Source organism: Condylura cristata, unplaced genomic scaffold, assembly GCF_000260355.1.
Source record: "Condylura cristata isolate star-nosed mole 26May11 unplaced genomic scaffold, ConCri1.0 scaffold00031, whole genome shotgun sequence".
Lineage (NCBI taxonomy): Eukaryota > Metazoa > Chordata > Mammalia > Eulipotyphla > Talpidae > Condylura > Condylura cristata.
Window position 1 is genome coordinate 7,487,875 of NW_004567132.1, and position 17,900 is coordinate 7,505,774.

General features: G+C 41.6%; 1 protein-coding gene across 1 annotated transcript in view; it reads right to left on the reverse strand.

The window, feature by feature from the left end:
• The window catches only part of XPO1 (exportin 1), a 40,628-nt gene extending 35,953 nt beyond the window's left edge, over positions 1-4,675 (reverse strand). Inside the window, exons 1-2 of the mRNA XM_004691430.2 lie at positions 4,506-4,675; positions 1,204-1,335 (exon numbers count right to left, since the gene is read on the reverse strand). Of these exons, the coding sequence (XP_004691487.1) occupies positions 1,204-1,329 (126 nt within the window). The 5' untranslated portion in view covers positions 1,330-1,335; positions 4,506-4,675. The remainder of the gene's footprint in view (positions 1-1,203; positions 1,336-4,505) is intronic.
• Between the last annotated feature and the right edge of the window lie 13,225 nt (positions 4,676-17,900).

Here is a 17,900-nt window from a genome sequence, read left to right on the forward strand (position 1 = left end):
GTGGCCTTAATTCAATCACCAGCCAGGGTGCTAACCTACATATGGCACAGCAGACCTCTCCTGTCTCTCCTGCTGCTCCATTTAGCAGTGTATTTCAGTAAGATCTGCCTTTTCTGTTCCCTACTTTGTCTCTGGTGAGTCCCCTCTCACACACACAGCCCACCTGGTTCTTCTACAAAATAAACAAACATTAAAAAAAAAAAAAAAAAGGTCTCAAAGACATATAGCTTCATATGTAATAACAACATTATCTATCAGGAACCTAACATTTGGCAGCAAGATTATACTAATAGATATGTGCCACTCCCCTTAACCTCATTAAACATTCTTTGAAAAATAAAGTTGCACAGGGTAGATACAGGACTGCCCAATTTTTTGTAACATCCAATTTAAAATTTACAAATACGGCCCTCTCTGGTGGCCCAGCGGGTTAAAAGCACAACACTAAGAAGCCAAAGCCACTTCAGCATGAGTTCGATCCCCATCCACCTGCCCGCTATGGAGGTGACCACATGGCACCGCAGACCTCTCCTGGCCCACCCACTGCTCCCCTCAGCAGTGTGCTTCAGTGACTTGCCTGTTCTGCTCCCCACTGTCTCTGGTGAATCCTCTCACTGCCCCTGAACCTCTGGCCTATACCCCAGTGCTATATGCATAAATAAATAAATAGTTAAAAGAAAAAATTTACAAACACTCCTATCTTATCTACCTTTCATTGGGATGTCAAAAACTACAATCAACTCAACATCTTTAATAAGTCAAGATAGAAGTGTAAATCAATTCCCTACATTACAGAATCACTTTTACAAGAACTAAAATCCAAATGGTGTAAAAGATGCTCAATGCGGTTGGATTTTAAAAACAAGTTTCTGTCTAATTTATTTAAATGTTTCAAAAGTGGAGTTGTATTTAACTGTAAATATATTAAACACATATATGTACATAAAGCATTTAATATCTACAAAATATAAATACATTTGGGCAAATTCTTTTATTAAAGGGGGTAAAGATTTCCTAAAATCGGAAGGCCATAACAAGTATAGTATCCCAAAGCATCCCATAAAATATGTGACTTTTGTCTCCAGACCACTTATTAAAATAACACAATTCCAATTTAACACAAACTAGGTAGTATCTTTTAAGAAGATGACAATTTAACTTTGTGACATTGCAATAATACCAAGCTTTTATCAGCTACTTTACCTGGGCTCCTTCTCCATGGTATAAGCAATTCACCACATTGTCTAAAAGGTTGATATCCAGTTTTTGGCTGAAATCAAGCAGCTGACGCGCTGCATGGTCTGCTAACATTGTCATAATTGCTGGCATAGATTACTGCAAATAAAGAAAAAAAATTTAAGGAGCCTATGAAGTTCTGATAGCATCAGTCAAAAACTTTCTACTCAAATCACTTTAATTCAACCACACTCTTATAACTATCTTAAGTACTTGAAAGACCCAAATAACTGAGATAGTACAAATAACAAAAGCTAGTTACTTACCTAACCCTGTAACTGCATTATGTATGGTCCAGTCATCTTTTCTGATGTTCCCTTCCCCGAGAAGTCTACTAACATTTATATAGTTACCCTAACCTGTTCTTAAAACGAAACTTACTTAGAATTTATGGCCCTATAAATTGACACGGTTCAAAGTCTTGATCTCAAAATTTTAAGTATAGATGTAAGTTCAAGTGAATTTGTCTTTCCTTCCTAAGCAGTCTTCAGTAAAAGTTCACTTCCCTCATTTAGTCTTAATTTTAAAGATATGCTGAAAAGGGAGAATAGTGTCAAATAAGGTATCCAACTGTTCCCATTATACACTAGCAATGAGTAGGAACCATAACTCTAACAAAATCTTGGCACCCTTTTCCTGAACCCTTCTAAAGAACCTAAGTTCTATACTCAAATCATCTATTATTTGTTTCTTTCAACCCTCAATGAATTTAGGGATTAAAAGTATAAAAACTCCTTAAAAGTACAATCTAGGGGGAAAAACTCTAAGGCAATAAGTCAAACAAATTTTTTTTAACGTTTCAGGTATTCATTGGCAATATATAAAGTTTGCCAACTATTTACCAAATAAAACAAGTCCCGTAACAGAAAAATGAACTATTTTACAGGTTAAAAGAGTTTAACCTGAACTAATATTCGGGTTAAAGCCTACTGGTTCCTATGCAGTGCTACCCTGTAGAAGGATTCTACACCAAGAGACTGGCAGGCACCCACAGCTTTGTTGTCCAGCATTGTAAAAATCTTTCCTTTTCCTTTAAGCCAGTGACACTCAAGTCTGATTAGTTAAATCAGTACTCCTTAACCAAGATGCCTTACAGTGGAGGAACATGATAGCTCTTTCCCAAATTAAAACCTCACAAATTTGCACACAATTCAGAAGACTCAAGACACCCTGAAAAGTCCAGCATAAAGAACTCCTAGTTTCCAGTTTTAAGACCTCACAAGGTCAGATGGCCATGCCCACCTCTTCACTTCTTAAGAGACTTTTCAGGATCAAGAAATGGGTGACTAGTTTCCTCACTTTTCCTTGGGACACATTACCTCGATAGGAAAAAGGGATCATTTATTGCACTATATGAAGCAATTTTTAATAGACTGGTTTAAAAATGTTCTTAATGGCAGCAATTTTAATGTAAATGTATGATTTAATGATGTCAGTCACAACAAAATAGTTGAGTCAAGTTGGATATAATGTAAATTGAGAAATTTCCAGTTCAAGAGTTTTCTTTAAATCTTCTAGTTTATCATTGAAAACAAAAACTAATGAGATTTCAAACTTTTATAACAGTAAGCGTGTTTTTCATACATGCATAATACACACAACAAAACTTATCGATATACTTGTAAAAATCAGGACAGCAAAACAAGGTCGACAAAGCACTAACGTGCACACATCAAAAGCTTTAGGGCTTTTTCTGGTTAAAATGAAAAGATTTAGTCCTACTGAACATAATAATAGCCAAGCCAAGAAAGAACGAACTTAGCAAAATGACTAAAAACGTTTACTTTCATGAGCATTTTTCATAGAGCTCTTCGCGCTAACTTCACACGAATAATCTTAGAACAGAAGCATTTAAATACAGCAGTTTGCCATCCTTAGAATCAGCGGCTATCTTCGAAATGACCTACCTATTCGCGAACCGTACATACAGAAATGGCGGCTTTCTGGTCAATGCCAAGCACTTTTAGTCCCTCAAATCAAACCCTTTCCAAAAAACGTTCTTTCCACTACACAAGCTTAAAACACACCATCAGGCGGAGAGCAAACACCATTGCGGGAGAATGAAAACACAAGTCCCTTTTCTGTTTGGGACGCTCAATCTTAAAATCCACTCACTAGATAGCGATAATACAAGGGATTATCGAGCTATGCGGCGACTCTACAAGTGACTACCAAAATACCTTCACTGCCACTTCAAACAGAGGCAGGCGGCCACACACTGCCAGCTCCTACCCCAAACCCAGAAAATCATAACCGTTTCTTAATGATAACTACAAGCAGGTCAAAAAACAAGTCGCTACAAGGAGACTGCTATACTTAGGTGTGTGGGCAACTGCCTGCTTCATTCAGTAGAAACACACCTCACGAAGGCCCGCCTCCCTAGCTCCCCGCCCGGCCGGGTGCAGCGCTTCTAACTATAGCACACTGGAGCATGCACTCACCCCGCCCAGACTCGGAGGAGGCTTTTAGACCCGGCGCCTGAAGTTCACCGCCCCATTCTCTATGCAGCATGGCCTCTGCGTGATCAAGGGAGGTCCGGGCCGGGCCAATCTTCGGTGTTTCCTCTACTCGACCACTTCCTCCCACCCAACCCAAACTCAAATATCGGAATCCAGGAGAATCAGGGCATCACCCAGGGTATAAGGCCAGCAGCAAACGATTCGTTCACTTCCACTCCAGAAGCCCCCGTCCCCACCACACAAACTCCAACACGGAACCCCCTGAAAAACCAACTAACCTCCTCTACTTTTAATCTTGCCCTGCAGAAAGCCACAAAGATTTCTGAGTTTCCTTACAGAAGGAGCAGAGACTCGGCAGCCCCTCCCTCCCCCGATCCCAAGCTCTCCACCGAGGGGCCACGTGATGCAAGCGGACGTTTCAATGCTGCTGCACTAAATATTTCTGGAAACTTCCACTCCTAATAATTTACAGAGATGTTCCCGAAATCGCCCCAACTTCTCTCCAGCCCCTTGGGCTGGGGAAGCCCTTCCACCCCCGCGCGGGGCCCCATTTCACTATCTCGCTTCTCGCTCAGCCCCACGGCCACCCGCACACGCGAATGACCCAGCAAGCGCTCCCCTCCCGCGGCCGCCTCCCCGCCTCCATCCCCCAGCGGCAGAAGCGGCTCCATTCAATCGCAAGCTCCGCTGTGGGCCCGCCGCCGCCTCCCGGGCTCGCCTCCCGCGGTCGCCGCCGCGCCCCACGCCGGCCTCCTCCCGCCCGGCCGCGCCGCCGCCCGACCCTCGGCCCAGAAGACACTGAAGACTTACCCAGAGATTGAACCAACAGCTTCTTCTTTCCTTGTCGGGGGGTTAGGGCGAGGGAAGGTGGGGAGGGGGAGAGGGGAGGAAATCAAGGTGGGTTTCACAGTTTTCCCACCTTCAAAAAGGAAATTAAAAAAACGGAGAGGGTAAGGGCAAAAAAAAAAAAACTCAACAATATTTACTATTTCAGGGCCACCTCCCCCCACACACACACCCACCCGCCCCCCCAAAAAAGAAGGGAAATAAATCTGTGGAATAAATGCTCCCGCCCGGCTGGGGAGTGAGGGAAGGGGGAGGGGAACGGGGTCAAGTCCCAAAGATTCAGCCCCAGTGGGACCCTCCAGCCACAGGCGGCAGCAGGAGCGGCAGGAGTAGGGGGTGCAGAGTCCACACGGCCGGGGGATGCTCTGCTGCCAGTTGCAGTCCGACTCCCCCCTACCAAAATACGGCTCCCTCTCACGCGGCTCCGGCGCTGGGCCCCCCCCACCCAGGCTCGCCTAAACTTTCCCCCTTTCTCCTGCTCCTCAGCGACTGGTGGTTCCCCCCTCCCCCTCTGGGTGGTTGCACGGACTGCAGCAGCAAAGACTGGAACAAGCACCGCCGCCGGGGCTGTAGCTACTGTTGCTCTTGCTGATGCTGTAGCTCCCGCTGCTCCTGCCGCGGCCGCTGCAGCCGCTTCTCCCCCTCCTCCTAGTGCCTCAAACTCGGAACCGGTTGAAACCGGTTCAGACTGGGAGATTCCATCTCGGTTGAGTTTTCAGCCCATGGCGCCGCGGAGCGTTTGGAACCTGGGCCTCCGCCCCCAGCCCGCTAGCCCATTGGTCGGCTCCAGGCACAGCCGCGCCATCGACCTACCTATTATTGGCCAAGGCGCCCGTCAATCCCACCTCAAGGATCCACACGAGCCCGCCGCTTCGGCCCCCGCCTCTTTCCAGCAGCGATTTGCCCGCAGAGTGGGGGAGGGGATGTGGGGCGGGTCGACAGAAGTGAGGAGCTGGGTGGAGGAGGAGGAGGTGGGACCAAGAGCAGAGCGTAGCAGAGAAGAGAGCGAAGAGAAGCCGCGCGGAGGATTGGTTCGAGAGAGCTGTCAATCAGCGCAGTCCGCCCTCCACTTCCCGTCTCCCTCTCGAAGTCTCCTCCCAGTGCTTAGCCCGAGGCCCTACCTTTCCGGCCCGTTCATTGGCTGGGCGCCTTTGGTGACGAGGAGGGTGGGGCCCAGCGCGGAGCTGCTGGCGGCGCGAGTTTGAGCGCGCTGCGCGGCAGTGTTCGCTAGGTTTCCCCAACCCCGCGCAGGCCCGCCCCCTCCGGGTCCCGCCAACCTGCGGGTCAGGAGCCCGCCGGCATCTGGACCCGCCCTCACTCTTGGGGGCTCTCCACCACGAGGGAGGACATAGTCAGATTTGGTTTTTAATCGGTGAAAGGTGGAAAAAAGAACGTAAAGAACACATCGAATTCAGTTCTAGGCCCCGCACCTCTCGGAACTATTTAAAGACCTGGGTTTGTGGCTGGCGGGGAAATTGAGGATGAGAATAGCCGGGAGAGACGCGGGTGTGCACTCTAGGTTCTTTGAGAAAAACTCCTGGAAAAGATACCTACATCGTTCTAGGCAAGGCTCCTAAAAATTTTTATTCCGTGATTCTTCGGATTGAATTTGGCTGCTTCAACAGCCAACCCTCCGTCAAACTAAAACGCAGACTCTTGTAATTAGTTTAACATCGTGTATTTTTGCCGGTTAAGCTTGCATGACCAACTGCCTCTCACCTGGTGCCCTTGATCTGCCCCTGCCCTCGCTTTCCCTTTTCAGCATAGCTGTCCTTCACATACTTCACCACATAGTATTTTCTATGAAAGTCATGCACATGGCCTTTCACATTTTGTCGTCGATTTGTCCCCAAATACCCTCCAACTCAGCTTTACCGATTGTTCTTAGGAATCATCAAGCCACACTACCAAAATTTAGTAGGCCTATAATGCCATCAAGAGTCTGATAAATGGTTTATTAAATCAATATATTTTCTTTAGTAAATCCTCAGTCCTCAAGGTGATAATGCCAGATCACTATTTAAAAATAGCTCCTTAAGGGCCCTCCCTGGTGGTACAAAGAGTTAAAGCGCAGCACTATGAAGCTATCCTCAGCCGCTGCAGCCCAAATTTGATCCCTGGCTAGGGAGGTGACCCACAGGGCACAGCAGACCTCTCCTGTTACTAAGGCTGCTCCCCTCAGCAGTGTATTTCAGTGGATCTGCCTGTTCTGCTCCCCATTTTGTCTCTGGTAAGTCCCCTGCACCTCTGGCCTTTACCCCAGTTCTTGTAGACATAAATAAGTCTTTAAAAAAATAATAAAAATAGCTCTGTAAAAGGGTGGTTCCAGGTTCCCTACCCTACCTAAAAGAGGGTAGAGCTGAGCAGGGAGGAGAAGCTGAAGAGGACACTGAAGAAGGAAGGGAGGATGAAGAGCCAGAAGGTGACCTGAGGGAGGAACACAGAGCAGAGAGACATGTGAAGAAACTTTGTCTTGTTTCTTGATCCTGGACTGGCTGAAACAGATGTGGGTAAGAGACCTATGTGACAGTGTTTATCTTGATTTTGATTTTGCTCTTTTCCTCCCAGACTTGTCTGGCTATTTCTGACCCTTTTCTATGGGTCCCTTCCAGAAGGTGCTCTAGACTTGTGGCGGGCTTTCAGCCTTGCTTTGGGCCAATCCCTTTTGGGTGGACTTTTAGCCACGCGTGGATGGGTAACTTTGGGTGTTTGATTTAGAAATTATATTCTTTGTCTTCTCTGTATTGCACACCAATTGCATTAAACTTCCTTTCCATTAAATGTCTTATATGTTTTGTCTTTATGTGGCAGGTGGCAGAACCTATTTAGAGTGGGTAGGTTTGGGGCTTGGGGGGTACCCTTCTCACTGCCCTGTAACAGCTTCTTAACCTCTGATTATAAAAACCCAGTTAACACCCAGATTTACCAAAATGATACTGGATGACATTCAGAACTAGGATTTTTATTCAGAACTAGGATTTTAATTTTTTTTTCATTCAGAACTAACTGAATAAAATCAAATCGCTGTATGTAATATGATATAGACTGTTTGGAATAGGTACATTGTATTACCAGAAAAACTGGGGCTGTGTTTTAAAAAGGTACTCCCCATCCCACCCGTTTACCCCTCTTGGACCAGATTTTATTTAGCATAAGGGGAAAGACCAGGAGTAGACCTGACTGTTCAGAATTTTATGTTGGTCAAGACCTCTTTTGGCCTTAATTTCCTTGTTAGGCCCAAACGGGTGTGAAGAAGCAGTGTAACACATGCAGCCCTTATTGAGCTGTAAAGCTTGAATGGTCTATTTGCTGTCCCCTCCTTTGGTTCTTTTCATTTAATCTTTAAAGTATAGCCCTAGAAAGTCATATGTCTGACTGCAGTGAGTCAGTTGTAAATATTTAGCTATAGTTTTTGCCTCTAGTTATCTGAAATGAAGTAACCAGTATAAACAAGTTATTAACAGGTCCAAAAAAAAAAATTGATGGGGCAGCTAATTATGTTTAATCACTGTATTTTCAGAATCAAATTCAGAACACTGGTCTGGTAGGTAGTTAATCCTTTATTACCTTCACTTGTAATCAGATTTCAACCTTGGAATGGTATATGGATAAGGAAATCCAAATGATATAGAATGACTGCCTGATGTCCAATAGGCTATTAGAGAACTTTTTGGACAATATTTCACTGATTTCTCACAACAACACCATAAAATAATTTTCATTTTGCAGATCTCTCACTTGTTCTCCCTTCTCCATCACACATACATACTCAAGCATACACCACCTCACAGTAATTGAATTAAAATGAGAATCTTCGTTTTCTTGTACTAGTTTTCATTGCCTACAAAATAATAACATTCATCAAAGAGAAGTGAAATTAAAATTCAATTTATCATTTGTCATATAATTCCACTTGAGAATTATTTTTAATTAACAGTAATACATTATCATTGTTAACAATTCAAACAATAGAGAAAGAAATATCTATAACAAAAAAAGGTACTCTTCAGATGTCACTCCTAATTCTTCCTGCCCAGACATAATCCTCATTAAGGGTATGGTTTGTATGCTTTTAAGTGTTTTCTATGTATTTGCAAATAAATTTGCTTTGTGTTTTGTTCCAACATATATAACATTAAACTATACATATTCAGTAATCCACCTCATCTTGTTAACATCCCCATAGACTTCCCTCTCTTCTCAGTACCATAAGTAATTTAACCATTTCCTAACTGAGAACAATTAGGCTATTTCCAGTTTTAATTCTTTTAAGTAACACTGCAACCCTGTATATTTTACCTTGGGCATGAATATATCTCTTCAATTCTAAAAGCAGAATCCTCTCTCAAAGGCCATGTCTATTTGTTATTTTGCTATATGCCTCCTAAAAAAGATTCTATCAATTTACATATCCAATATAATATAAGAGGAACAGTAAAGAACAATCTCCAAGTTAGTAGATGATTCATAGCCAACTTGCTGCTGAAAGGTGGAGCTTTTTGAACTCCACCCTTTGACTTCCTGAAAGCGGTTGCTGCTGGGAACTAGTAGGAAGAACCCAGCTCCCACATGACTGAACAAGGGTAGGGCAGGTCTCTTTTTTGGCCATCTTCCCATTATAACCTGGTCACTGCTTGGCTGAAGCTACCTATGGGGAGGAGAGATGTCCTCCAGCCACGTGCCAGATAATACTTTTTCTTCTCCTCCTTTCTCTTTGCACCTCCTTTCCTTAATCCATTTATAAATAAATCCTCTTAAGTCCTTTCTTTCCCCTCTTGTTTCCACATATCTGCTTTTGAGTATTGTCTTGTATTCTTAAACAAGCATTTGCTCGTGAGGACTCACAAACTCGCTCATTCCCCTTGCCCCTTGAGTTTGTCCTGTACCCCATAGGAATAGTACTTGTTTATTCACCCATCAAAGTCATAAATATTTGCCGTTAAGATCACATCAGAGTCAAATGAACAATCTGCATTTTAATATTCTCTTTGACTAGAAATAGAGTCACCTAGAAGTTTACATCCAGGTAAAAACCTGGAGGAGATGAAGGAAAAAGTCCTTGCAAGTATTTGAAAGAAGAGCTTTCCATAAGCTTTTCTGAAGCAGGAGCATGTTTGATGAGATATTTATAAAAGTTGTTATTTTATGTATTATTTATAAAAGCTAGAGCCAATTCTTCTGATTCTTCACAACCAATTGTTAAATGTTCCTTAAGTTTGCAAACTGTTGCCAAAAACAGCCATCATAAAAAAATAAATTATATAAATCATTAAATAAATGGTATTAAAAATCAATACTTAAAACTAATCAATTCTTAATTATGTTATTGCAGTATACTTTTGGGGTTATTTATAGCAATGGCTTTTGCATGATGGAAAAACTAATGATATGCTGCAATGCAATCTCTTCACAACTACATGAGTTGTGACATCCTGTTGAAATCAGGGTAGGAGTCCATGGACGCTAGTTGGACTTTTCTTGCCTCTTAAAAGCCTACTGCAAACCCTATGCCACTTTCTGCTCAGGACCATCAAGAAGACCAGAATTGCTGCAGGAGACAAATGAGTAAGAGAGAGACAAGGTCATAGAAATGAATGGGCAGGATAGGGAGGCAGTTGATGCAAGCAAGGGCTTACTGAAGGCCACTGCTTCAGCTTGTTTTCTCAGTAGAGAACCATCGAAGTTTTGAAAAGACATGATGGCTTTCTCTACTTCAAGTGTATCAGTATCGGTCTAGATGCTGTGTTGAGAATTGCCTGGGAAGTAAGGGTAGCACTAGAGAGACCTATCAGGGGATACTGCATTAATTTAGGGATTGACTGTGGCTTGAACCAGAGTAGAAGTCAAGGAAGTGTTCAGATTCTGAGACTACTATGAAAGTTGAGTCAAATGGACTTCCTGTAGGATTAGATTGGGATGTGTAAGAAAAAGAGGATTCAAGGATGATTCCATGGATTTCAATCTCAGAGACTAGAAAGTTGGATTTACCATTTCCTAAGATGCAGGGAACAGGTTGGGGTTAAGGGGAGTAGGGCAGAATTAAGATCTCAATATCCAGTCACCCATAATTGCCTTAAGGACAGGGCCTGTGTGCCAAATTCTTAGTTGTAAATAAATTTTTGTAGAATTCATAAATTAATATTTTTTGGCTTTTATAATCAAATGAAGTCCTATTAATGTTGATGAGAAGATGCTACTAGATATGAAATTCTGTGACTCTGACCCAAGGAGGAAAACTACTAGATGTCATTCCAAAGGAGCTTCACTTTCTATCCTTTATTTATCACCTCTTAGTAAGTCTCTCAGATGCTTTGTCTTATTTGGTACTGCCTGCCTGGTGCTCTGGTTGTCTGGTCACAAGAAGAGATTCATTATCACCATGAGAAGAAAACTTAAAAAACAAAAACAAAAACAAAAAAACAAACAAAGCCACAAACAGACAAGAATAACAATAATATTAGGTTTTAAGAAACTTTCATCAAAATTTTGTTTTCATGGGTTTTTTTTCTCATATAATAAAATATTCTCACAAACTCATATAATAAAATATTCTCACAATGGAAGTTAAAAAATGAGGTATCACATATTCTGATTTAGAAGACCAAAAAGCCTAGCAAAGTTAATGGGTTTATTTTAGATCTCAACAAGGGGCAATTTTGCCTCCCAGGAAACATTTAGCAATCAAACATAATCTCATAACATAAGAATAAAATAATTAAACAGCATTTTATAGGCCCAGGTAGATCATAAGAGGAAGATAATAAGAAAAATAAGTATAATAATGGTTAAAATGAGGAACCCTTGGTTGTCACAACTGGTATATGTGTAAGGGAGCACAGGGGAGTGCTGCTGGCATCTAGTAGGTAGCGGCCAAGGTCCTACTACACATCCTGCAATACACAGTCCCACAACAAAGAATATTCTGTCCCAAATGTCCTTAGTGCTAAGGTTGAAGAACCCTGTTATATTTATAAAATATTTAAAGTTATCCTATCCCACCAGAAAGGGAAATAAACTGAACTTCAACTGGATCAGTGTTTTTCAGACTTTATTATATATATGAATTACGTGGGGATCTTATTGAGACACAGATTTTGATTCAATAGGTCTGGAGCAGGGCATGAAATTTTGAATTTCTAACTAGTCCATGAGCCAAACTTTGAGTAACAAGGCACTAGATTATACTGCTGTCTATTGGGGTGGATGGGGTTTCCTTAATAATTTGTACTTGAAAACCCAAAAAATAATTTTGGGGACATGGTATGTGCAAGTTGTACTGAGCTCATAAAAATATCTTATTTTTGGGTACTCTGTATTTTGCAATTCGTTCCTCCTGGGAGAAGTTTTAAAATGTATTTCTGGAGCAGAAGAAATTCCTCTCTGAAGAGACCAAATTAGAATCATAAATGGAAAAGAAGAAAAATAGAAAAGTAGAAAAAGTTCACTGGCTCACCCTGCCTTCAGGTAGTCCTACATTTAACACAGTTCAAGTTGATTTCTACATATCGAGACTGTTAGAATCAAACAGCAGCTAGACCAGAAGGTAAAGGTAATAATAAAAATAGCAAATATGATAATGACTAACATTTAGGGACATTTAGTATATGTCAGATACTTTTTAAAACACCTACGATATTTACTTGATTTTCACAATAATACAGTGAGGTAAGAACAATTACTACTGACATTTTAAGATGGGAGAAACGGACACTTAAATACTTAGATACTTACAAGACAAACAAAAAGTATATAAGAATATGTTGATGAAAGTAAATTAATGAATGATGAAGATCCCCAGAAAGAATAGATGCTTCAATTCTTACTCCTTTTGTTTTGAATATAAATTCCAAAACACTAGGAGAAAGAAAAGAAAGAGACTAATATCTCCTTGGAGAACTGGAACTTGTAGATGTAATAGGGTCTCTTTTTAAAACAAGAACAACAACCAAACAAAAAACAAAACATTTTTGGACCCTCCCTGGAGGTGCAAAGGATTAGGATGCAGCACTGCAAGCTGGCCACAGCTACCTCAGTGCCAGTTTGATCCCCCGCCCCAGAGGTGATCCACATGGCGTGACAGACCTCTCCTGACTGCCTGCTGCATCCCTCAGCAGTGTACTTAGTCAGTCTGCCTGTTCTGCTCCCCACTCTGTATCTGGTGAGTCCTCCCACCAGCCTCTGCACCTCTGGCTTGTACCCTAGCTCTGTATGCATAAATAAATAAATCTTAAGGGGAAAAAAAAGAATTCTTTTTTCTCCTTTGACTAAATTAGAAAATTTCAAGGTTTCTTAAAATGTATATTTCAGATTATATTAATTAGAAAAAATGTATATTTCAGAACTGCAGTCAAAATCCCCCAACACAAAAATTTCTATAAGTCCTAAAAATTACTTAATTACTTATTTAACCATTCTATTGTCTTTATCCTGAAAAATGTGACAAAAACAAAAGCTTAATTTCAATAACAAGAATATTTGCTCAGGGATTTTTTAAAATTAAATATTTTATTTAAATATATATATTTTTATATCATTGTTCATTTAAACAAATTTATAAAGATTTATTTTTATTTATTTATGCATCTAAGAACTGGGGTGCAGTCTAGAGGTATGGGGAGGAGGTGCTGAGAGTATTCACCAGAGACAGTGTGGGGAGCAGAACAGGTGGATCTACCAAAATACACTGCTGGGGGAACAGCCAGTGAGGCAGGAGAGGTCTGCTGCATCGTGTGGGTCAGCTCCCTCACCAGGGGATGAAACTCTTACCAGGGGACTGAAGTCTTAAGCAGTGGATAGCAATAGCTTAATAGCACTGAGACTTTAATCCCTGCACAATGAGGGAAGCCTCTGGATAATTTTTTTTTAAAAAAAGATTTATTTATTCATACAGAACTGGGGTACAGGCCAGAGATGCGGTGGGTCAGAGGATTCACCAGGGACAGAGTGGGGAGCAGAACAGGCAGATCGAGGAAGTACACTGCTGAGGGGAGCAGCGGGCAGGTCAGGAGAGGTCTGCCTTGCCATGTGGATCTCCTCTGGGCAGACGGAATCGAACTCATGGGAAGTGGCTTAAGCTTCTTAGTGCAGTGCTTTAACCCGCTGCGCCACCAGGGAAGGCCCTGGATAATTATTTTAACAGGAACTTGCAAAGGAAGATATTATGATATTGCGCCTACACATGTAGTTATGTTTTCCACAGTTTTAAGAAAAATGGCAAATAGCTTCACTTACAGGGCATTAGAATTACTGAAATTAAGACTATAACGGCCTGTGTGTTTGTATAATTTTTATTTATTAATTTATTTTTTTAAAGAAGATGCACTTCTTTTTTATTTATTTATTTTTAAAGATTTATTTATTTATGCATACAGGAACTTGGGTACAGAGGTGCAGGGTGGATGAGAGGAGTCACCAGAGACAGAGGAGCAGAACAGGCAGATTGAATGAAATACACTGCTGAGGGGAGCAACGGGTGGGTCAGGAGAGGGCTGTCACACCATATGGGTCACCTCCCTGGCTGGGAATCAAACTGGTGCTGCAGTGGCTTCGGATAGCTTCATTGTGCTGTGCTTTAACCCAGTGTGCCACCAGGGACAGCCCCTTTATTAATTTATTTTAGGATTTACTCATTTTGTATACAAGAACTGGGGTACAGGCCAGAGGTATGTTGGGGTGGGTGTGTGAGAGTATTCTCCAGAGGGAGACTGAGTGGGAAAAAGAACAGGCAGATTGATGGAAATACACTGCTGAGGGAAGCAGAAGGAGAGACAGGAGAGGTCTGCCACAACATGTGAGTCATCTCCCTGGCTGGGGATCAAACTGGTGCAGCAGTGGCTGCCAATAGCTTCATAATACTAACACTTAACATTTTGCACCACCAGAGAGGCCCCTGTATGGTTTTTAAATTCTTTTTTCATGTGAAAATGGTTTAAATATATTTTAAATATTTTAAAGTTCTAGTTACATTATGATTAAAAAGTTGTACTGACAAGTTATGTAAACTGATTGTAAGGAAATATTCTATAATTTGTGATAATTTTGAAAATCCTTGAGTAGGAGGGGAAAGCACAAGAGACTATGATAACAGTTCATGGGTGACTTGTTGGTGGGAATTTTATGGGGATTACACCTGAGAGGTCAGAAATAAGTTAGCATTAGGGACAAAGTAAATTCAAATTCCTAAATGTTTGAATAGAGTAAATAGCAATAATGTTTAATAAAGTAAAAAAAAAAAAAACTTAAAAAAATCTTATATACAATGGGATTTTGGTTGTGCCAAAACACCATCAACACAGGAAATGTATGACAGTAGATATCCTAATTAACATACTTTTTCTGGATTTATCCAGTTAGCTATTTTATGGATACTTTTTAAACACAGAGATTCACTTTACTGAACATACTGTATAAATGCATCTTAATCTTTACAATTTTTAAAACATATTTTGAGATCCACTAAAGCTGAAGTATTTGAAAGTATCTATTTTTTCTCTATAAGTGAAATTAATCCAAAGACATATTGAAGTAATTTCCTGATAACCCAAATGTAGGCTTTGTGTAGAACCTAAAACAACTTATATGTGCTCATCATTAATGCACTACAGACTTTTCTTTCCAGATTGTCTTTACACCATGACATGCAACACTTCTTTCTCTGCTGTGTAACAATAGAATTCCCCAACAAGTGTTTTGCAGTCAATTTCAGGAGAGCATTGGGCATACAAAGTAGGCAAGGGTGCATGAAGGGGAGGTAGAAGCAATATGGCAATATTTGGAAAACTAGACCAGTGCAGAGGCTGGTAGAATGTTAGTGGGGTACAATCAATGGCTGGGAGGCACAGGCTTAGCAGGAACCATATATTTATATAGGAGACTAAATCAAAATGAGCCCACAGATTTGCCAGACTGAGAAACAGAAAAATGCTGGGGTGGCCTTCAGAGGCAATGAGGTGGGAGACAGTGAAGATCAGACTTAATTAACCAGGTGGCAATTTGTACTTTTCCACATGGAAGCACTATTATAACAGACCAATAAGCTCAACCCAAGATGGGTTGGGTGCGGAAGGGTGCCTTATGAATGGCATGAGTGTAAACAGTTTCAGCTTCTTTGTAACTACACCAGGGTAAAGATCTATTTCATATCAACGTTTCAGTTTTTTTTTTTTTTTATGTGTACAGAACTGAGGTACAAGCCAGAAGTGCAGGTGTGGTGAGAGGATTCATCAGAGACAGAGCGGCGGGGAGCAGAACAGGCAGATGGATGAAGTACACTGCTGGGGGGAGCAGCGGACAAGACAGGAGAGGTCTGCCACACCATGTGGGTCACCTCTGGGGCCGGGGATCAAAACTCGCACCAAAGCGGCTGCTGCTAGCTTGCAGTGTTGTGTCCCAACCCATTGTGCCACAAGGGAGGGCCCTGTTTCAGTTTTTTTATTGGAAAGAAAGTGGACCATGGACTGAAAAATCTTTGCTAAGCAGATTAGGACCCTTATTCAGGGATCCCAAGACCCTGCACTTATTCTAGTATTCTGAGGAGTTCATGCTTCCATTGTTATAGCTAGAAAAGACTGGAGGAATTTCAATGGAATTGGAGGCAAGTCTGTCGTTCAGTTTTTCAGGAGAACTTGTCTATCCCTATCTGACAGTGGAGTCAGCTCTGAGGCTAGAGAAAGATACAAAAACACAAAACCTAGACCTGGAAGTAAGTCTAAGATCAGCAAGGGGCAGTTGGGAGTTCACACATCTCTGGTTATCTTCCCCTCAGGAGTTCATCTCTCCCCAGCAACTAACTGAAAATGAAGATTGCAGCCTGTTTGGACTCCCAGCCTCTATTGTCTATGTTAAGAATCTCACCAGGGCCACCTGGGTCCTCTGGCTGAACTCCCAGGACATGTGAATGCCCTTGCACACACTGGGACTAAAAAGAACAGTGGCCTTCAGAGAGAACCCAAAGAACTGTAGGAAGCCTTAAAGGCCTGAGGGGCAGTTCTTAGAATTGTGTTGTGTTTTTGCTTTGAGAGGAGCAAAACTGGGGTCTGGACTAAGTTTTATTTCTCCCTTCTAGTTTTTCTCACAAATGAGTGGTGGTAGGTGGGGAGAATGGTTTCAGATATTACTAGAAGTCAGAAATCTGCAGGCATATTTCTTAGGGTTAAGGTTAAGGTTAGGGTGAAGGTTAAGAAAAGGTGGCCAAAGAAAGGAAAGAGAGTCACTGACTGGATAGAAAGCATAAAGGGGGTTTCAATGACAAACGCTGCCAGTCCTGGAATGTCGAGAGGGAAGTAGAATCACATGCAGATCTGAGAAGGCAACTGGCAGAATGTCAGAATGAGGTTCTTGGTAGGAGGGCATGAGAGAATTTGCTTTTATTGGCTCCACCAAACATGAAATCCCCAAGGTCCTGTGTACAACATAAACTTCATTGGTTCTTTAACACTGCAGTGAAATAACTTATACTGTGAAAAAAACTGGCATGCAGAAAGGCACACAAGGCTTACTTGAGGGACAAAAGCACCTTCATTTATGAATTCCACATCTATATCCCAAATTCTGCTGCTATAGGAGATGCATGGCTCTACAAGAAGGCTGAAGTGGCAAGCCATAGGTCTGAGCTGTATAAACAAGTGAATTTCGCAGGATCAAAGAATATTTGTATTAATGTTGCCACAGTTAAAAAAATAGAACTGCAAAATGAGACAGTGAGAAATGTCTGGAATCAGGACATCTGAATTTGTCTGCCAGTTCCTCACTTAATAGACTGCAGATCTCCTCACCATCCATAAAATGATCAAACTGCTAATCCTAAAGTCCTTTCAGGTTCAATGGCAATCCTTAACTTCTGTGTGTTCTTTTCTTCTTGGAGATTATAACAAATAAAGAGACGTGCAGAATTTTCTTTCCACAGGAATTTTGTGTATGTGTGTGTTTTAAGAAGCAGTCTCCATATTTATTTAACCATTCGTCCATTTAACTAATATTTTGAGTCCCCCCCCAGGTGATATATACCGTGTTGGAATCGGGTATACAATAATAAGAAAAACCTTAGAAGGCCAAATGATGCGAATGTTCTCTTCAGGTATAATCTTTTGTTTAATTGGATGTATCATATATATTTTTAAAGATTTATTTATGCATAAAAAACTGGGGTATAGGCCAGAGTTACAGGGGTGGTGAGAGAATTCACCAGAGACAGAGTGAGGAGCAGAACAGGCAGATCAACGAATTATACTGCTGAGGAGAGCAGCCTGCGGGTCAGGTCTGCTGCACCATATGGTTTACCTCCCTTGTGGGGATCAAACTGGTGCTAAAGTGACTTTGGCTAGCTTGGCAGTGCTGCGCTTTAATACCTTGCACCACCAG